A 23,944-nucleotide genomic window follows, 5' to 3' on the forward strand; every position below is an offset into this window, starting at 1 on the left:
CTCTCTCTCCTTTTTGACGTTTCCCTATCCTGTCGTTGCATCTTTCACTTCTCCTGCGTGTTCCAAAGTAAAAACGGAGCAAGAGACCGATAGACCTGGTCTGGAGAATGTAATTAACTGGCAACTTTAGTGCTTTGAGGATAACATCTCAGGTCCTGATCACCTCTGAAAGAAATGCTGTTAAAACGCAACGGAATAAGCAAAATATCTTTTCTATCATCTGGGTTACCGAGTCTCAGTCGAATTATCGGGTCACTTCGGGTTTGAATCCTCGACCCAGTGGTGGTCCATAAGCTAACCCACATCATCCGACTGACACTATGATCCGTTTGAGCTCTAGCGTGTTCATTCTATCCATGCAAATTACACCGTTATATTTGCAAGAGATGAAAGTGATGCTGGATGTTCCGAACAGATAAATCTTCGGAAAAGACTAGAAAATGGCAACCTCTTTGGTTATTTGGAAACAATATTTTATTTATACTAGTTCGACACAAATTTGTCTCCATCTTATAATTCAATGTGATTTATTCACGTTGAAATTTGAAACATAGAAGGTCTGCTACATCTATAATGAACATCCAATTTTCCATTTGAACATTTGTAACTTTTCATTATGATACAATTTGGACTTTTAATATAGGATATTTCTGATAAAAATTTACCAGTAAAAATTTACTAGTAAAATAAACTAATAGTGTACTTTCTTCGTATGTGTTAATGAATATTGTCAGTGTATACTTGAATGAAGGTGGGAGAAATGCTATTTTTAGGTGTACTATCACTCGTATTCGTGATTTTTATGAGAAGAAAGGATACTTAGAAACTACAATTATCAAAAAAGAGAAAGGAAAATATCCAACTTATCAGCAATGTTGAACAATTAATTAACGTGCAATTCGTTATCTCGGAAGAATAAAGTATAATTGCAAACTGAATCAGTAGTGAAAGCTTAGAAAAAGAATGGCATGTTTACAATAAAGGACAGTCTACTTTGTTCCTAGGTTCTAGAACAAAATGGCAGAGAACTCAAGGGACATCCCACAACAATATAAATTCCAGGAGTAACGACACAAACTATTATACTGTTTGATTATTGAAAAAATGGATCGTTGTACCTGAAAATAAAGTTTAGTTCAAATAATCTAAATTATTCTTTCTCCTTAAAGTATAACTAACTAACTCTATGGCCTATGAAACCCGGAGGTTCAATGCCGCGTTCACAAAAGTTCTCTACTGACTTCTACCCTTAGCCAATTGGATCCAGTTTCTACTTTGTATTTCTATTTCTGTGAGTTCCATCTTAATTTTGTCCTCCCATCGCCTAGGTTTTCTTAAGGGTCGTTTTCCGGTTGGTCTTCCAGTTAAGATTTTGAAAGCGTTCCTACTTTCTTCCATTCTGGGTACATGACCTACCCACCTGAGCCTCCTACCTTTGGTGACCCTAACAATGTTTAGTAAACCGTATAAATTATGTAGTTTTCCCATTATGAAGTTTTCTCCGTTCCCGTTTCTCTTTGGTCCGAATATTCGTCTCAGGATCTTGTTCTCAAATACTTTCAATCTATATTCTTCATTCCGAGTAAGCGCCCATGTTTCGCAACCGTACAGAACAAGAGGCATGATTATCGTTTTATATATTTTAAGCTTCAAATTCCTCGACAGAGTTTGGGACGACAAGAAATTTTGAACTGAATAATAACATTAAAGTTTAATCTTGCAAAAAATGAGCAAATGGCAAAATATAGGAGATTGATCTTTTACGCAGGGTACTGAAATTCTGTTGTTGATGGAGATGTACACTCATGTTCAAAATGATTGTCGCATATCTACAACTGTCTTCTTGTAAGAATATAATTTGATAATGATTTTGCAGGGTACATTTATTACTGATACTATATGTATAATCGGGAAATGTATATTTGTGGTAAATTTCATAGGAAAAGAATTATAAATACGAAAATTAGAGTGAGTAAAACAAAATGTTGCTAAATGGACAGAAAGTTTTATTTTCGTTTTATTGTTTTAATTTACTGCTCTTTTGACATGAAATTTTCCACATACATGTCTTTGCCGATTATACACATACTAACGATATAAGAAATACGGGGCGAATTCATTGTCAAATCATATTCCTGCAACAACATATTTATAGACATGCGACAATAATTTTGGACATGACTGTACATAAGTTAATATTCCACGTTAAAGAGTAAGTACCCAACCTATATAGTTTCACGGTTTAAAAGCGATAATAATAATAAAAAGGCTGTAATAAATAAATAAATAAGTATGAAACGGTTTACTGATCACAAAATGTGCTCATGGAGAATATGATTTCAGTTTCCTATTCACTTTCTGTCAAATAAAACTGCCGATATTACAAATTTCATTGAATCAGACATTCAAGATTGCCTTGCAGTGTGAATGTCAGTAACAAACAATAATTTTGTATTAAATTCTGAAAGTTGATATTCTTTTTCATATGTGCAAAATAAAATAATATGGGTATATCATTTCCATATTCTTTTTTTTTCGGAAGAAATCTGTAGTATTGATATAAATTTTGACGTGAAGAAGCAATTGATCTGAATTTATAAATTATTTATGAATTACAGAATAAAACTAAACCATCAAAACCGCTATTGAAACTAATGACAATTTTATTCGTTTATTTTTGTTCCGTATTTTTGTAGCGGATCATTTTTCCTCTCCAAGTATTTGGATCGTCTCTAAACTTCTTGCAGACTAGTGACATTTCTTGGCGTTGGCTAGAAGGTACCACAGCTAGCGATAACTATTAATCCGACTGTAACTATACCTTAGCTAGCGACAACTATTAATCTGACTGTAACTATACCTTAGCTAGCGACAACTATTAATCTGACTATAACTATACCTTAGTTAGCGACAACTATTAATCTGACTGTAGCTATACCTTAGCTAGCGACAACTATTAATCTGACTGTAACTATACCTTAGTTACCGATAACTATTAATCTGACTGTAACTATACCTTAGCTAGCGACAACTATTAATCTGACTGTAACTATACCTTAGTTACCGATAACTATTAATCTGACTGTAACTATACCTTAGCTAGCGACAACTATTAATCTGACTATAACTATACCTTAGTTAGCGACAACTATTAATCTGACTGTAACTATACCTTAGCTAGCGACAACTATTAATCTGACTGTAACTATACCTTAGTTACCGATAACTATTAATCTGACTGTAACTATACCTTAGTTAGCGACAACTATTAATCTGACTGTAAGTATACCTTAGCTAGCGACAACTATTAATCTGACTGTAACTATATCTTAGCTAGCGACAACTATTAATCTGACTGTAACTATACCTTAGTTACCGATAACTATTAATCTGACTGTAACTATACCTTAGTTAGCGACAACTATTAATCTGACTGTAACTATACCTTAGCTAGTGACAACTATTAATCTGACTGTAACTATACCTTAGTTAGCGACAACTATTAATCTGACTGTAACTATACATTAGTTAGCGACAACTATTAATCTGACTGTAACTATACCTTAGCTAGCGACAACTACTAATTTGACTGTAACTATACCTTAGCTAGCGACAACCATTAATCTGACTGTAACTATACTTTAGGACACCGGTCAAATGATTGTAAGAAATAATAGAGTCGTATACCTCTCATCGTCGGTATGAGACAGATGGGCAATTGCGCGAAAGTGTGCAAGAAGCCTGTCAACTGATAACTGCTTACACGATGACATATCAAGGAAGACATGGATATTCATACATCGAAATGTACGGCATGATGAAACATATTAGATTCACTGATTTCATACGTAGTTCATACATCAAAGTACTCGATTAGAGTAACCACTAAATAAATAAAATAAAATTACACTAACATTGTTCTATATGATACCAACTCTCTGTATAGTACAATTCTATAATTACCATCGACATCTTGGAAGCCTAGCACTTTATGTAATATCAAGAATAAACTTCGATTTACAAATGGATTCATGGAATATTAATGTTCCAAAAGTTTAAAGAACCAATAATTATATATATATATATATATATATATATTAGGGTGGTCCAGCATAGAATGGTAAAGAAGAAAGAAAATATCTCTGATCTAAGCGTATAGTTGCCAATTTTGATCCATGTGGTCTAAATATACTGAATGAAAAATTTCATCGTAAAAAAATATTTAGAGGTCGCTCAAAGCCTTCAATTATGCTCCATACCTGTTATTTGAAATATTGAACGTATTCGCATTTAAGCGGTGATGAACCTTTTCGTGGTTTTGTGCAATGATCGTGAATTTCATACAGAAAACAACATGTAAAGTGACCAGGAATCCGTGACATGAAACAACTCCGTTACAACAATATTCGTTTTTAACTTACACCCCCCGTTTCTTCCACACAAAGCTGCTCATAAGAAAGAGTAACCCAACACTTGCTGTAGCTTTTTATTTTTAACGCTGATTCTTCTTTTTCTCGTTTCCTTTCGTTTAATCCTTCGTTAATTTTTCCATGTTTTGGTTTCGAAGGGGGGTCCATACCCCCTTGGCTACGTTCCTGAAATGGCGTTTCTAGTTTAGGCATAAATATAAGACATATAAGTCCACGACTGGAAGAGAAACAGAGTTATATTTATGATTGGTATCGTCTAAAATACGGCTAAATTTAACCTAATTAATTATGCACCTCCCATAATTTTGGAGAACATACTAGAGGTCCAAATATTCCACTGTTTCAACGTTTCCAAGAGTTTTGACCAAACCTTAAGCATTATAATTTTAAGGCGCTGGAATACGAACGCCTTTCCATGCCATATGAACGAACACTGAAAAATGAAGTTGTTATGTTTTTACAAAATTGTCTTGTACATAATGAAGATAATAACTATGTTCCCCGTGATGACTATAAAGAAATGATAGAGCTTTGCCTGTTGATATTTGGTGAATTTCTAAAAAAGTACCGTTTCAAGTCACCAGGTGCTTACCATATGGCTCGTTGGATGAGAAAGGTAATATGCTGCTTCAAGATATAAATTTTCCGCGAAATGTTTAAGCTTACAGTCAAAGAGGAAAAAAAAATCTGCGGGAAGTGTGCTTATTTGCAAGTCTCATATACGTGAAAGCCTGGATTTCGTGTCCCAAGACATGTCATGCCCCCGTCAACGACTTACTTCTGTTCAAGCAGATCAAACAATACGCCATAGTGAATAAATCTGCAATGAACAACAGAGTTAGTTTCACTCTCCCTGTTCTTTGAAAAGTTATCTTTCGAGGACAAGCGGAATATTATAAATTGTCTTAAGACTTGTGAAGAAAACTGGAGTTCAAGAGGCATAAAACTCACAGATTGCCACGGCTTAGAAACAAAGAATCTTCATGATTTGATTAATTCAGCCTCTCTTTGCGCTTTACGTAGTCTTCGAGTTGACATCAATTTCATGTTCCAATGTGATCCCGAGCACTGGAGTAACTCGGACAAATTTCAAAAGGAGAAACGAATCATCGAGTCACTTAATGTTGTCAACGATGCTGCTGAACGTTCAGTGGCCCTTATGTCCAATTTCAATGAATCAATCACAAAGAAAGAAAGTGAAATGCAGAGCCTAATTCAGGTTGTTGAAGACCACAGAAAGCGTGTTTCAGGCACTCGAAAGAACACTTTAAGAAATTACCAACTTCGTTAATAACATTATTATTTTTTGTTTAAAATGAACAGCAACTGCATATTTAGAGGTATCTCACTTATTTTGAAATCAATAAATGGTAATTTTGGTAATAGCTATTTGCAAGTTTGGTACTAATAATAAATAATTCATTTTGTAGGGCAAAAAGTACAATTTTTAAACCTCCAATATGTCTCGTATACGACATCATTATATGCATCCTATGGCACAACTTCGTGTCACTTGAGCGACCCCTAAATATTATCCAATTGAGTTGATTTTTTGGAGTGAAATATATTTGTAGGAAAGGGACAATATTAACAACTATGCGCAATTAAATTCGCAAAATTTTTTTTGGATCACTCTATATATATAAAAAAGGCGACCACGGGCCACAGAACATTATTCTACAAGTCAAAAAGTAAAAGATATATATATATATATATATATATATATATATATATATATATATATATATATATTTGTATACCTTTCGAGATCTCGACTGAAGACACAAATTGTACTATGTGACAACATCACAAATAAAGAACCATAAATTGGATCTAACAATCTATCACATAGTTATATCGGTTCTTTGCAAATGGCATCTAAAGTCGATATTGATTAACACTAGCGTCACTTATTTGTGTAGCAATCGATTCAATTGCTTATTGTATTCGTGGAGTAAAGCTAATGGCTCTATGTTAATCTGGAACGTTGCCACATTGTGAAGTTTTGATTCCCCATAACGGTTGAAGTAGACCCCGGAGACCATAGAATCATATAACATTTTCGCTTTATTTTGGCCTGTAGAGTAGTGCTCTGTGGTCCTTAGGCGCCAGTTTTAATTCAATATATATATATATATATATATATATATATATATATATATATATATATATATATATATATATAGTTAAAAATGTACGTCATTACAGTAATGCAACGTAAGATTAGCAACAGCTAACTGCGTTTTCTTTTAGATTGATCACTAGTCACAAACACAGATCGCAGAATATTTATCAAAAGAGTTTAATATATGAAGTAAGGATACACTTCACTTAAAGTTGATTATGATATTTCTAGCTAGATATTGCTTTACACATAATAATGATCATAAATTACCTTTAATAGCGAAAGCTTGTTTGCGTTCATTTTATACACATTGCTATTAATTACTATTTTTCACAATTTGTCATAGAATTATATACATTTAATGTGGTTTAGTAATTATTAAATATTAGTGTTAAAATGATTTATAGTTAACAATAATAATACTATGTTCCTAATTTTAGAGTTCCAATAAATAAGGTAAATAATCAATTGCACTTGAATTTAATTAACTTATCAATGGAAAGTTATTGAAAAGGCACAACATTTGCTTTTAACGTTCTTTTATAGTTTACACAACAGATATTGGCAAGGCTTTACCTGAGATATACTAAGAATTAAAAAGTACACTGTGACGCTCATTCTTGTTTCTTTTCACTTGTTCTATTAATAAAACTCACCTATCAAATTATTATTATTATTGATATTATATCTACTACACTTCGACGTTTGGTTTTACTCAATACATATTGTCTTTTATTACGCGATGGAGTTATGAAGAAAGCTTCCGTGATTACGAACAGATTTAAAGAAAATTAATTTTCTATGACAAGATTTTAAATTTTATTTAATCAGCTATTCTTTTAGAAAAAGGAATAAGCGTAAAATTATATGACATAGTTTAGAGTTTCGTTTCGATCAAGAATTTCCTTCCACATGAGAACGAATTAAAGTTTTAAGAGTACATTTTATTGCTACAAAAGCAATCACTATTTTTTATGGGAAATACTCTCCATCATCTAATTCCTTATTTTTCTTGCATTTTTCCTGAATTTATGTCTTTCAAAAGAAAGAGAAAAGTATGTATAGTTTCACTTAAGTTCTTCAATGATCGTCTATAAATGAGAAAGATTCATGTATAACAATTTGTTAGAGATGCTTAGTTTTATGATCATAATATCCAGTTTGATATATAACAATACACAATTGTTAATTTCTCTAATAATAATTACCTATAGAAATAAATTTAACATTAAGTTGGAATAATGACAAATGTATAATAACATTGGCCAACAGAAAAGTTTTTCTTTGTCTCAAGAACTCTAATACGTGAATCTAATAATATTGACAGCGATGATTTCGGATCTGCTTTTAGTTTTTTCCGTGTAACCCACAGTTTTGGTGAGACAGGGGAAAGAAATGTGTACTGCGGCTCATGTAACTTATGCATGCAAGAAGCTGCTTTTGCAATGAAAACATGTTGAAAACCTCTAAAATGTTTGGAGTATGATTTTCGTCTGTATTTGGCATCAGGAATATCACTCTGCAAAGTCCAGGTATAATCATCTGACATAGAGGGGATCCATTTTCCCTGGTAACGTTTCCCCATTGCCGCTATAGCCTGATGAAACCTCTCGCCATGCTCGCCAACCACAGCTCCAAGGTTTGGGGGGGGGGGCTATGTGAGAGTCCAGGAAGTTAATTTTAAGACTTATGATGCACCCCAATGCTTGATAGGCAGTTACGAGGTTGGACACAACGTTGTGGAAATTGTCGGACCTATGATTCCCCCCAAAATCTCTGAATATTGTTCTGAATGCCAGCCATGCGTTTTTATCGAATTCATTAAGTCTGTCAATGAGCTGCACATCACGGAATAATTCCCTGATCTGAGGGTCCACAAAAATACCCTCTTTGATTTTACCATCACTCATTCTGCGAAATTTAGTTCTCAGATATTGGAAACTCCTGCAAGTTCTGTCCATGCTTTTGACGAAGTTCTTAATCAGACCGAGTTTTATGTGTAGAGGGGGTAGAAAGATATTTTGCGGATCAACTAAAGGAAGATGCATGATGTTGTTTCTCCTTGGAGCCAATGAAGTTCGTTTAGGTCAGGGGTGTGCAAGTTGGAACAGTGGGCGGGCCAATCACAGAGCATTAAGTGGCGTCGCGGGCCTCACTGTAGGTATATCATTTTTACGACAATTGAATAGTATAGTATTAAATGATGGAACATGTTCATCGTAATGTGCATCACAATAACACAAAACTACTGTTAATACTGGTAACCAAAATATTTACCAAAATATTTAGAACTTTGTCGGTACATCTACAATCCTTATACTGAGGAAATTTTCCCCCAAGTATCTGCGCTTGCGAAGTGCTTGTCTTCAGGACGTTACCATATTTCGCACTGTGTGATCGATGGAAAATTTCTAGTTCACTCTTCACAGGTTTTTTAAAAAAGAAAAAATATAATAATTATTGTTTTCAATAACTGACCAGCGGGCCGGAAGACAGAGTTAGGTGCGCAGCATATGGCCCGCGGGCCGGCTGTTGCACACTGCTGGTTTAGGTCATACTTTCTTAATATAGTGATTCTGCCTGTCACGACTGTCCCATTTGCAAAGGAAGCACGAGAACTTCTTGTAGCCAGCTTGCATTCCTAGTACAAGTGCGACAACTTTCAGATCGCCATATATATTCCACTGAAAGTATTCATATCTAATCTTATTTAGAATTTGTTTCATTGATTCATATGTGTCTTTGAAATATGCGGCATGAGCCACAGGACCTGCGTGTAACGCGTTACTATTGTGGAATAGGACCACTTTCAAACGTACACGTGAGAAGTCTACGTATAGACGCCAGTAGTGTGTATTAAAGTCATGGGAAAGTTTCATCTTCATGGATTTTATGTTATTACAAAACATAATACTATCTTCTAGAGAGATGAAATATTTAAAAGCCGTTCCCGATCGCGAAAAGAAAACAAACCTTTGTTTCAGGCTGTAGTAAATGTCAAGCTTTTAACCGGGAGGCTAACAGTGCAGATTGTTGCTTGGACAATTTCAAATCTCGTACAAGGCCTGACTCAACAAATGCGGTTTATTTGAATGCATACTTACTGGATCTGCAGTAATACTGTCCTGCTGAGCATCATTTGCACCACCAGACTCATCACCCACCATCAGATTACTAGGGTGTTTGGGTACAGGCAATTATTTACTGTGAGACACGTGTCTCGTCGCGGACGGTATATTTGGATATGTTAATGTGTGATTCGATTTTGCTGTTGTGCCCTAAATGTTCGTCATACCAAAATAACAATCTGTGGTGTGATTTGTTGGTTCCTCCATACCATTGGAACTGCACACGGTATGTGACGAGACCCTTTTGCATATGCTGCGAGACGTCTGCAACATGACAGACAACAAATATGGGGAGATCAACTACGGTCTTGATCGCCCACTTTGCAACGAAAGTAGTACTTGTAACATTTCAAATGGTGTTAAATTACGTCTTTGCGATTTGAATGTCAAATCACCCCATATGTAACAAATGTTATTGGGAGAATTTACTCAAACTCTTCAGAACGGTTTACTTGCAGTGTTGACAGTTCTATTTGTAAAACTCCTGACGGCAGTTCTAGAGGGTACAGAAATTCTCAAACGAGATTTTTCGTCGGACTATTTAGCACGTTATTATCAAGTTGCTGTGCGCGTGGTGCTAGTTCAAAGCTTGTTTCATTCTGCAGAAAATGACGCACGAAGCATGAGTTTTGGATAAATAGTGCGATATTGGAGAATGTTTCTATTTATTCCTTATATATATATATATATATATATATATATATATATATATGATTTTTGTATTGTCAACGAGGATTGCAAAATACTTTTCCCTCATAACGATTCCAGATATTGCAATTTAACTTGCTACACAAATTACCTCTAACCTACAGCATTTTTCAAGATACATCATATTTTGATATCTGTAGCCGGGGCTAGTGTTCGTCAGGCTGTCTCGTCTCGTCTCGTGCAAAGCATGTCTCGTCTCGTGTCTCGTCTCGAAAAAATGTGCTCGTCCCGTCTCGTGTCTCGCCTCGAGAAGTTCTGTCCCGTCTCGTCTCGTTTTGTCTCGTCTTGTTTCGCAAAAAATATAGCATACCATGGGAACGAAAGTAAAATGTAGCAGGTTGCACCATGCTAATCAAGATACAACTAAGTTACAAGTATTACCCAGAACACACAAGACAAGAAATGTCACGGTAGCTACACCGTGAAGCCTTCACCACTGGTGTATGTGGTAGTCGTTTCGATCTCGGTTAGTGCCATGTGAGCTTTGTGGTGGACAAACATTGAATGTGTGTGGGGACCACGGTGGCTCAGTGGTAGAGCGTTCACCTCTGGTGCTTGGGGTCTCGGGTTCGATCCCAGCCCCGCCAAGTGAACTTTGTGGTGAACAAACACCGTGTGCGTGGGTTTTCTCGGGGTTCTCCCGTTTCCTCCCACTTTCTTCATTCCAACATTTTATTCATTACTCATCATCACTGTCTCCTTTAGCCTAACCGGCATAACCGTGGGACGTAAAACTCAAAGATTTCATTTCATTTTTCGAATGTGTGTGTTTTCTCTAAGTTGTCTAGTATCCTACCACTTTCTTCGTTCCACTAGTTTTCCCATCATCATCCATTCGGCCAAAGTTGCCTAAAGGTCTTAAAAATAAATTCAAATAAGCTCACAAGGCAAGGACAAATAGTTTACAATATAATATATATCTCTGCTGTTAGTTGTCTGAGGCTTCTCGACCCTGGCTTTTTTTAAACATTCTGAAAATTGAAATTTGTTTCACCCTTTTCAATACACGAATATACAGTAAATTGCGCATAGGTACGTCGAAGATGAAGACACTAATGTCAAATAATGTTTACACGACATGCAAAGTTCGATGTAAAGGCGTCACCATCCCCGACACTATCATATACTATCAGCCCACTTGCTTTATAGTGTTGGTATATATATATATATTAGAGACAGAGACAGGGATGGAAAGATATATAGATAAATAGAGAGTATATATGTGTATGTATACTTTGATTTCATATATATATTCTAGCCTTTAGGTTTCACAGTGTTAACCCATACCAATCCAAAAATTATTTTCCATTTTAACATGTTTAGATTTGTTGCAATTATTTTTTTAAAAAGCTTGGAACCAAATAATTTTATTGTGTAATGGAAAGTATTTGATTGAAATTTCATAGGTTACTGCACAGTAAGCTCTACTTAAAGTGCCATAGTAATGGGAGCTGAACGACACATTGGAGGAAAGAATGCTTGAGGCGTCTTCACCTCCATGGTACAAATATGTTCCCATACCCACGGGGTGTGTCACCCTATATGGTGGTTGCCCCGTTTGTGTAACAAATTCATAACAGTACACCCAGATTAGCTAGTGGTCTAAAAAAGTTGATTTTTGGGTGGCCATTTGGATTAAGGTTTCTTATATTGTCGTGATCTATTCGCAATCATACAGCGTACATCTTCATACCAAGCTGAGTGGTTTGCGGCGATAGAACATCGGCTTGAAGGCCTCGGGTTGAGTCCCGGAAGGGTCATGTGTATGGATTTTAACAGCATTTGTTTTTTCGTATTGTGTCAGGGGGAAATCGTACAGGATAATAGGATTTCAGTCTGAAAAAATGGAGAGAATATCCTCCCCAGGATACTTTCATGGGAGTAAGGAATTAGTAAAAATATAGGATATACATTTTATAGCAGGTTTAAAAATATGGTTTGGGTATCCTATTTCTTTTCTGTTAATTATGTTTTTCAATGTTCGAATTTTGATCATTCTCATGATATTTTCTGCTTTCAACGGAGTTCCATAAATATTATATTAAATGTTCTTTACACTCTGCAAGAAACCATTTCAGAAGATAATTCAGGTCCTAATGAGTATTATTCACTAGGAAAGGGAAGTATTCCCCTCCTCTCAACATGGAAGCAGAAGGCAAATTCGCACTCTGGTCAGATCAAACATTTTCGCGTAACAAAACGAAGGTCCCCCTGTAAAACCTCTTCACCTGAAGTGTTATTTATTATTAGTATCATAAATTTGCTGAAAGCAAACAATTTGAAGGGTTCGTCGATAATATCTTTGCTTTCTTTGTCCTTCGCGCGCTTTCCAAACGAAGAGGTGAATTTTACAACATAACTGCTGTATAATAAGCAAGCGATTGTTAAAATGGTAAAAGTGTTTCGTGTGTGTGTGTGTGTGTGTGTGTGTGTGTGTGTGAGGGAGAGAGAGAAGACCAAATTTTTGTTGCAAGATGACATACTTCAATTGACGTTTCGGTTCATATAGCAAAAAGAATACCGCCACCAGAGAATAAAGACAAGTGTAGTCTGTTCTGTTCTCTTCCGCCATCTCAGCCAGAACTTTCAACTACAGCCTGTAATGAGTGTAGACCTTACCCAGTTTTCAAATTGAATAGATGGTGCTTTTAGTTCGGTTTCTTGGCCTTGTAAAAACATTCTCTGTCTTTGATTTTATCATCATTCCAGCCAGAAATGAAAAAAATGAGAATTCCTCAGTTTACAGCAAGGGGAATTGGGGATAAGACATTAAGGATGATATTCCTGGAAGCTCATGTATCACGATTGTTTCATTCAATGTACAGAGGACACTTTTCTATTAAGGCTTTTCAACATGTTTTCTCACAAAGGAGGTTTTACTTTTGCGATCTATATGACCACTGGCAATTTCAATCTTGGCCATTCCCGCCAGCGTTTTCATTTCACGATACGTCCCGTCTCGTTTTCGAGACGGGACAAGTAGTCTGTCTCGTCTCGTGTCTCGTCTAAAAGGGTTCTGTCTCGTCTCGTGTCTGGCGATGGATAAATTTTGAATACGGATTCACCTTCAGCAAGGAAAACTTTATCAAAGTTAATTAATTTCAGCTCTAAACAGAACCTTTGTTGACCAGTGTTATTTATTCTTAGTAAAGTTGAGGACTAAAAAGATGTATTGAACATTAGTACACTGATATGAAAGAATCCTATTTTTAAGATGCTTTTTTAAAACTTAAAATTCTTCAGCTTTGTTTGCCCTCAAATCTTGCAACGTTAATTTAATTCATTTCCTGATGTAATACAATGATGATATGTTGTAAGAAACAGAAGTCGAATGGCAACACAATATATAACAGCAATCCTGCGGCGAGGATCACCAAATTATATAACGACGAAATCCCACAGTTCATATAAATTTATAATTGAATTACTAGGCTACTAATTCATCTAAAAACATTTGGTATACTGCATCAAGATATTACCTTTTATTATATCGTGTAACAAATTAAACATTTATACACCTTAAAACTTGTGCATGCAGTTTACACAAGATGGTTCTGGAATTATGTGCTATTTATATTTCGTTGCTATGACAACGAATCTCTATTTTAACATAAAACTGCAACGTATATCAACAGTAAAACAATTACATTTATATATCATTTTCTTTCTATATATTTCGTCTTCCTTTTCTTAGATAGCTTGTGCATCAATTTGAAGTACATTCTGCCCAAAGATGTTGAGATATAAGTAGAAAAATACACATATCATTATATAATGGCGCCTTGAACAAATGGACCTTTTAATTTTTTTCTAAAAATAAAAAGAGAAATCCTGGGCCGTTAACTATTACAAACGAGGTACTGAACTTTCCGAATGACCATTGTATATATAAAATTACAATTCTCATCATCATTATATTTCATATTTCACTTTCACAAAAATATTATTTTTATATTTTACTATAACATCTTAATTATTTTCACTTTATATATATATATATATATATATATATATATATATATATATATATATATATATATATATATATTAACGTCAAACATAAAGACACGTTCGGATTCCAGCCTAACAGTTGTTTAGCTTTCAGGTCCTTTTGTGGCTATTGATACATAATATAAGATGTAATTTGATAAAATTCATCTCAGTTTAACGGACAGAATTATGAAGATCGCGAACAGAAATCAACATTTACATAATTACTATTATACACAAGGAAGGATGAAATACAGGATATATGCAACAAAATATAAATTAAAATGAAATATCAAGAACATCCAGAACAAAATACGATAATTAACTTCTTATCAAGATCACAAATGTACGAATTATTTTATTCATTGATTTATTGAATTATCTTCATAGAATTCAAATGAAGTACGAATAACAAACAAAACCATAACGATATTTAAAGCGAAATAAAGCAAAATCAATTTAATACGGTTTTTTCGGACGCCGTAACGTTAGCTTAAGTTACATGACCAACGAATTCATTCAAGTTCCATTGAAAGTCACAAATCGGAATACAGTCTTTCACGCTACTTACTTCTACAGCTCTTTGTTTCTTATTTTGAAAATTTGTACCATCTATGAAATTTCTATGAAATCCAATTCGAACGAAATTAGATGTTACGAGTACATGCTTCTTAAGTGTACGATTACTATTACTGTTCCTACCAAGATTAGGTTCGGTTGCGCGATTACTATTACTGTTACTAATAAGGTTAGGTTCGGTTATCTTACCGGTAAATTTAGGTTCAGTTCTCATTCGTTTTACTGGTGGAGAAATGTCGTGTCTACTAACAGATCTGTACCTATTCCTTCCATAATATTCACGGTAATTTGTACTACCACGGTTTTTGTTTTCTATGTAATTAGGTTCGGGTACATTACCGGTAGACGTGAAATTAACATTACTTTTCACATTAGTATCACACTTTAATCTCACATGTACACTTCGAACTTGGTTTCGATTAAGGTTAGTTTGGTTCAGGTTAGTATTGTATTGCACAATTGATGGGTTTTCAAAATTTTGCCATGTCAACCTAGATGATTGAAGTTAACGCACTGCATCACATTCGCTAAAAACATCATCTGATTGTTCACTACTATCATTTTGGTCTTTTCGTTGAATGAACATTTCAATAGCTCAAACTCAATCTAACAATCACTACAAGCATTGGTGGGAACACACATTTTCTTTCTGAATTTTACGAATACTGGAATCAACTCTCTTCCAGTACATGAATCAGTGTCGTGTACATATCATCAAACGGTTCTATTACCATTACTTCATCCCCAGAATTAATATCATGTTGAATATACTGGGAATACAAGCAACCAATAACATTCACTAGACGAAGATGACCATAACTTTTCGCATATTGATGCATACTAAATTCTTCGTTACACGCGGCATCAATAAGACAATAAAACAATTCAAATGAAGAGAGAAGTCAGGATAATCTGATCCAACCAATACCACAGTATGTTTTTTGAACACTCAGCAAATTTCACCAATGCAAACTCAAGATCTGCATTTTATGTCGTTTCTATAGAAGGTTCAGGTTCATTTTGTTCAATCCTTTGATTTGTCTGATTAATCTGTTCTGATAAAAGTTGACTGTTACTGTTGATTTTACTAACGAGTTGTTTCATTTGTTCCATTTGTCGATTCATGCAATCACTAAAATCTTGCTTTAATTGTCCCATCTGTTGATCGATTTTACTATCAAGTTGATTCATTCTTTCCGTTTGTTGATCCATTCGACCACCAAGATCTTGCTTTAATTGTTCCATGTGCTGATTCATTTGTTCTCCAAAATCTTGCTTTAATTGTCCTATATGTTGGTTCATTTGGTTCATCTGTTCCGTTTGTTGATCCATTCGGTTACCAAAATCTTGTTTTAGTTGTTCCTCAAGTTGATTGATTCGTTTCATTTGTTGCTTAATGAGATCGGCCAGGTCAGAAAATCTCACTTCCCTATTTCTGAGAATTTTTGTGCCACTCCGGAATAAAGTATACTCCGCTTTGATATTTCTTTTATCAAAACTATGTAACCTTAAAGTCAATCTGTACACTCGGATTACACAGTCTAGGAAAATGTCTATTAAACTTCGTGCGGATCTCCTTAGGTTTCTGGCGGCAAATCACCAATTTATATAACAGCCATCCTGCGGTGAGGATCACCAAATTATATAACGATGAAATCCCACAGTTCATATAAATTTATATAGGAATTACTAGGCTACTAATTCATCTAAAACCATTTCGTACACTGCATCACGATATTACTTTTTATTATATCGTGTAACAAATTAAACATTTATACACCTTAAACGTTGTGCATGTAGTTTACACAAGATAGTTCTGGAATTATATATTATTTATATTTCGTTGCTATGACAACGAATCTCTATTTTAATATAAAACAATAACGTATATAAACAGCAAAACAATTACCTTTATATATTTTTTTCTTTCTATATATTTCTTCTTCCTTTTCTTAAATAGCTTGTGCTAGGGATGGCCAAAATTTTCCGGAATCCGGATTCCGGAAATTTCGTTTTCCGGAATTGGAAAATTTACTTTCCGGAATTCGGAAAAATTCCGGATTTCGGAAAAAATCGGAATTCGGAAAAAATCCGGAATTCACAAAAATTCCGGAATTCAGAAAAGTTCCGACATTTGGAAAAAATCCGGAATTTAGAAAAATCGGAATTTTTCCGAAATCCGGAATTTTTCCGATTTTACTTTCCGGAAAGTAAAGATTCTGGAATTGGCCATCCCTAGCTAGTAGCTGTTAAAAGAGAAACACAATAATGAATTTATATACTGTATTAGTTTCTTGTAGTTGGATGTCTTTATCACTTATGTAAACAATTGCTACTGCAGTTATTTACTGCTTTATGAGAAAGGTCTTATTTTCACACACAAAAAAGTCGCCGGTATGTCTCAAACATTATCGCGTTCCCACCTGCAGCTGCTCCAAAGCACTGCAAACTTATTTTTAACCAGGCGAAAGGCAGCGAAGGAAAAGAAATCTCAACAAATATTCTAATAACATTCGCTTATTGTCAACATACCTACAGTGAGCGCAGAAAGTGTTCGTACACCGTTCATACTTTATATTGAAAACAGCTAGCATGAGAACTGAGGTGGAAAATATATATAGGGCCTATAACCAGAATTAAGACTACACATTCATACATTTTATTTCTATATACAAGAGAAAGGCCAAATAAACACAATCACTGTTTTGTTCAAAAGAAAAGAGAGAATTCCTTTTTTGTAAACGCAGAAAGTCACCGTACATTTATGCTTGAATTAATGCTTATAAAGTATATTACGTTATTTAATACTTTGTGGGATTACCCTGTGCGTTAATGATTGTCTGTAGTCTTCGTGGCATTGATTTCACCTGTAGTAGTTCGTAGTTCTGTTGCTTCGGGACTGATTATGTCCCATTCTTCTTGAATAGCTTTTCTCAGGTCTTCTTTAGTAGAGAAGCTGTGCCTTCTGATTCTTATCTCCAGAACAGACCATAGATGTTCTATGGAGTTCATGTCTGGGGATTGGGGAGGTGTGCGAAGCTGTTTCAAGGTATTATAGGGTATCCACAATCGAGTATTTTCCGCTGTATGTTTGGAGTCGTTGTCTTGCTGAACAATAAATTGTTTTCAAGAACCATCTTCTGCGCACTAGTATGGAGATTTTCCTTTAATATGTTAATATACACTTTGTGGATCATCACTCTGTCGATAAGGTGGAGACGACCCACTCCTAAGGCACTCATACAACCCCAGACGAGCACGGACCCTCCTCCGTGTCTTACTTTAGGGACGAGATTTTGAGGATTCATCTCTGTATTCACCTTGCGCCATACCATACGCCTCCCATTGGACTCGATAAAATTAAATTTACTTTCGTCCGAAAATATGACTCTATTCCAGAAAGAAGCCTGATCTCTTATCTTTATACTCTTTTTCAAACTTTAGTCTCTTTATACGATTTGTCTTGTTCACCCAGAACATTTTCCTGGCTATCCGACCATGATACCCTGCAAATATTCCGCACTGTACTGGCTGATACTTTAACACCGCGTGTTTCCAGATCCGTTGCCAATTGCACAGCACTACTTTTTGGAACCTTTTTTCTTTCCCTAATAATGTAACGTTTATCTTGTTCACTCAACACTCTTGGTCTTCCAGTTTTTTTTGTTTGGTTTCGCACAGTGATAGAAACATTATACATCGCAATTATTGTTTGTACTGTTGAACGAGGCCTGTCTGCAAGGTTTGCTATCTTTCTCAAAGACTTATCCTTCTTATGTAATTTAATAATTACTTTTCTTGTCTCCTCATTTGTTTCTGTTCGGTTGCTTCCCATATTGACAGCCTACCGTGCAGCTTTTTCACTCCTATTCACAACTAAACTCATTCTGTTACTTGTCATGCTATACAGAGGTGTATACTAAGGTGAATACTAGTGAACCCCAGTTGTGGTATCTTTGTTTCGTATTCGTACGTCAGGTGTACGATCACTTTTTGCGTTTACTCTATACACTTTGTACGGAATTTATTTACGTTCTGACCATTAAACTTGTCTTTGTGATTCTTTATTGATATATCCATAAAGCTTAGTTTTCATTATTCATATTGTGTGTGTTATTACAGTTCTTAAATTTTCTGTTTCTTTTTTGCAGGCATTCTCGTTTCAATAGCATAGGTGTACGAACACTTTCTGCGCTCACTGTATGTACAGTAAATACAAATTTATAATTTTTGACTTTACGAAGTATACAATGTAATTGTTCAATAATTAACATAAGCAGGCATTCATTAATATATATTAATATAATAATTAATAAAATTAATAAGCGGGTGATTGATGACTCAGTGGTAGAGTTTTCATCTATGGTATTCTAACCCAGGACATGTGGGTTTTCGATGGCTAATTTTGTGTTCGAAAATTTTCCCGGTGGTAGGCCTACTCTTGGTTCCCTTTCTTATATTTGTTCCATCATCACTCATTAACGAATTTAGTTTATCAAAACTCTATAGCCATTATGTCCGTCAGTGAAACAAACAGTCTCAAGAACTATCTGATGAATTACCAATCAATTTTGGCCATGATGTACAGAGTCAATAGTTAAGAATCGAGTTCCCTGATGAATGTAATATTCAAACCGGAAGCGGTACAAATCAACCATTTCCGGTTTTAACGTTAATCATTATATAGTAAATATGGTAATAGATAGCGAGAAGCGGTTTCCAGTAATCGACATATATAACATTCATGTAGATAGAATGTTACCCAATTTGTGCATCTGCTGAAAACAATGAGCTTAGGTATTTAGAGAGCATTTTCCGCTTTAGAAAATGTGTGCTTGGTAAAGAATGTAGAGAATTAGCTGAGTCAGGCACGTAGCTAGAATATGGTAATAGGAAGGGGGGGGGGGTCTATCACGAAATACTGTGGTTATTTACCAGGGGCTCAATCATTCTAAACTATTTTATTGCAACATATATTGGTTCGTTTAGCCAAGATTTCTAATGGCGGGATGATATGAAATACTGTGGTTACACACCAGAGGCTCGATGAATCTAAATATTTTACTGACAACATACCCATATTGACTGGTTAGGACAATAAAATGAGGATATATTAGTAAGTATTTTAATAAGAAGCTATGAAGAAATCTCGAGTAAAAGAATATAAAAAAATGTGTTGAAAAAGATATAGTCTTCCGAGGTCATTCGAACGATGTCGAGAATTTTGCGTCTGGGAAATTTGCGCCCTACCTCAAGAACAGGAAAAATTGCGTCTGCGATGTACCTCCACAAGGAAGTTTGAGCCCTGCGAAATAAAAGAACCTATTGGAGCTTACGCATTTGCTAGGAGGGGCTGACATTACAGCATAAACAATCCTCCCCCCACAACCATGCCATTTGTGATTTATTTTCATTGTGGCTATATAAGGGGAGAATAAACTTCAATATAAGCCAAAAGAACACAACGGATGAACGCAATCACTGCTTCTTCCAGAGATGATTTTGGGGGAACACTGGCCTCCCCAGAGCTCTCAGAGTGCCCCCTCGGAGGAGACCAAAATAATACGTCTATAATATAATAATAAATAGAATAGTACCAGCAGTGACCCCCCTCCAGAATACTAAGTGTGCCCCCCGGAACATTTTTCTGAAAGAACGACTGAACGCAATTGTGTGTTTGAAGTGTAATTCCAGCAAGTAAACACACTGTACATAGTTTTCTTGATAATATTACTGAACTGATTTTACATTCACTTTACATTTTCTTTTCTATATTTTGTGTCCTGAAAAGCCAAACAACTCGCAAGGATTGTGAACAGAGATATCTGGGTAGAGCCAAACAGCCTTTTGTAGATTAAATTATACTTTTTGATTATATTAATAAATAATTACATATCAGTAATCTATAATTTTATTGTAAATTTTGTAGTATAATGAAAAATTGTATTTGTATGGATTGCCCTTTAATGAACTAAAATTGTATATTTTTCATTTCTTCCGAATATTATAACGGATAGAGTAACTAACTGAGACGATGAGAGGCAAGCCTAGTTCAAGTGTGAGTGGAAGTTACTTTACACAATACAAAAATAAGTTGAATTGTAGGGCGCTAACATCCCAGTGCAAATATATAGCTGGCGCATTTCCCCTCTCTTTTTGGGGTAGGGCGCAAACATCCAGTGCAAATATATTGCGCTCGCATTTTTTCCTATTTTTGTGGTAGGGCGCAAATTTCCCGAGCGCAAAATTCTCGCATTCAAGGAAAATATAATGTCCGTGAAGTTGACAAGCCACTTATGTCAGACTCCAATTTCGACTTTAAACGTCGCTAGTGCTACGTTAGTGTTCGATAGTGACGCAAATCGTTAGCACTCCACAGATAACGTGTGCGTTTTAAATAATGGATATAAGTCTTCTAACTGCATGCCAACACGCCCACTTCTAAGAATCATCTCAAAAATGAGGTTAACCGTTAGAGCAAGTAAGTGTTCATTAGAGTAGATATCCCCGCGGATAGAAGGTCGAGTCAGCGAAATTTGATCTTGTTTTCCTAGAATTCGGTATCATTTCCTGGAATTGGGAGGCAAGTTTCGACAAGCCTTTAGTTGCTATGTTCGTATCCTTTTACGGCTAGTACAGAAGTTCGTGGGAAAATGTTTTTTTTATGAGAACAGTTTGTTGCTATGGTGATAGTCTTGGATGGCTTCATCGTCTTGGATGGTCATACTCTTGGTCGGATCATAGTCCTATCAGTTCTCATGATCGAAGCTTTCCAATTGATTGATTGATTTTTGCTTTTCGTTATGTATTGAATAGCTAGATGCTCTTGGCCTTCATAGTCTTGGATGCTCATACTGTTGGACGGATCAGAGTCCTATCAGTTATCATGATCGAAGCTTCCCAATTGATTGATTGATTGATTTTTGTCTTTTCGTTATGAATTTGAACCCCCAAACCCCTCCACTCCCTCCTGCGAAGAACGTAAGGGAACGTTGTTACTATGCTCATACTCTTGGACGGCGAAGCTTCCCAATTGATTGATTGATTTTTGCTTTTCGTTATGTATTGAATAGCTAAATGCTCTTGGACGGATGAGAGTTCTATTAGTTATCATGATCGAAGCTTCCCAATTGATTGATTGATTTTTGTCTTTTCGTTATGGATTTGAACCCCCCAAACCCCTCCACTTCACTCCCTCCTGCGAAGAACGCAAGCGAACGTTGTTACTATGCTCATACTCTTGGACGGCTACCGGATCTTGATGAGAGTCCTTTCAGTTATCACGTTCGAAGCTTCCCAATTGATTGAATATCAAGTTCGAAGCTTCCCAATTGATTGATTGATTTTCGTCTTTTCGTTATGTATTAAATAGCTATTTTGCATAGCGAAGAGCATACTTAATGTCTTAAAATATTCAATGCTTTCTCATCGAGAATCGAACCTGTACACTAAATATGTTTTCATTTTGAAAGCTCTCTCATTAAAATTGAACGCAAGACCAGTACTTCACGATTTAGAGTTGAATTAATTCTTGCATTAAAAAAAAAAAAAGAAGAATTTCATGTATTGATTTTAGCGTAGCATATGATATGTACATTGTTCGAAGCTCTTCATTTCGAAGCACTATAATGTTTTCAAGTGTTCAATGCTCCCTTTCTCTCTCCTTCTCTCTCTCTATCATCGAGAATCGAACCCGGACCAAAGTGGTATTAAAACATAAAAACCACATAAAACCACATAACACAACCATAAAAATAAATTTAAAAAATACAACATCACATTATTATTATTATTATTATTATTATTATTATTATTATTATTATTATTATTATTATTATTATTATTATTATTATTATTATTATTTTGGGAGTGAAAGTGAAGCAGACAACTAACCTTGATTGTAGCTTCGTTAACTTATGAAATAAAGATTGTACATCGGAATCGAACGCGAGACCAGTACTTCACGATTTAGAGTTGAATTAATCCTCGCATGAAAAAAAAAAAAAGAATTTCACGGAGTAATCCAACTTGAGGTGAACACTCTATCACTGAACGTCAGTGCCTCGCATATAGATTAGATTTTATTTAAAAAAAAAAACTTTTCGTCTTATTTTTTTTTTCTAGTCGTCTTGTATTGGGTAGCTAGATTCCCCCCTCAGCCCCCCAGACACATCTTGTAATGCTAAGAATAGAAGTTCCCAGATTTTCTGCGAAGAGTTTGAGGAGTTTCTTACGAAACGTCTGGAAAATTTTCGTCTGGAACCTTCTCAGGAAATTGAGTTGATAAGACGATTGTTGCAGTTCATGGATGTTTTTAAAACGCATTGGTAGCGGAAGCTTCTCATAGCATATCATAATGTTTTAAAAACGTAGGATGAAAAAATTGGTATGCTCAAATCAGCAGGGTTGATTATATTGCATGTGAAAAGTATTATATGGATATTCACATGATGATGTCTGTTATGACAAGTAATTAAAATCACTTAAGTTGAAGCCGTGATGAGATTTGTGTTATAACATATTCCCATAGCACAAAAGATTACGTCCCACGAAATGTCTGTAGGTTATGAACTATTTGCTTTATCTAATTTGGTCTTGGGATTCTCACGAATTCGCTTGTAAGTGTTCCTGGGAATAGAATTTGTTTGCAGAGTGTTCTTTGATCGAATAGACCTTAGTTGCTCAGGGGAATATCGCATTTCATGAATCGTGAATATCGTATTTTCAAACGTATACAGCATTTGAGATTACATGTATGTTTGTTGTCGTCTTCACATACGAACATACTCACGTGCGACTGAAGATAGTGTAATCTGAATGCGAAAACGCTGAGTTATGTGTAATGAAAAATAAGTCTGTTAATAGATAAGATTTACTAAAGATGATATTTTGATACACCTATCAAATAATGTGTGAGAATAAGGAAATGAAACTTTGTTTCAGATGTGAAACTGAATAAGGATATTAAATGTAGCAGGGGATAG

At 35.2% G+C, this 23,944-nt stretch overlaps 1 protein-coding gene across 1 annotated transcript in view; it reads right to left on the bottom strand.

Moving 5' to 3' along the window:
• Nucleotides 1–7,192, bottom strand: part of LOC145683084 (uncharacterized) — a 57,417-nt gene extending 50,225 nt beyond the window's left edge. Inside the window, exon 1 of the mRNA XM_081754443.1 lies at nt 7,132–7,192. Coding sequence (XP_081610569.1) covers nt 7,132–7,173 — 42 coding nt within the window. The 5' untranslated portion in view covers nt 7,174–7,192. The remainder of the gene's footprint in view (nt 1–7,131) is intronic.
• Nucleotides 7,193–23,944: the final 16,752 nt, after the last annotated feature.

This window comes from Thermobia domestica, chromosome 4 (assembly GCF_964235325.1).
Source record: "Thermobia domestica chromosome 4, izTheDome1.hap1.1, whole genome shotgun sequence".
Classification (NCBI taxonomy): Eukaryota; Metazoa; Arthropoda; class Insecta; order Zygentoma; family Lepismatidae; genus Thermobia; species Thermobia domestica.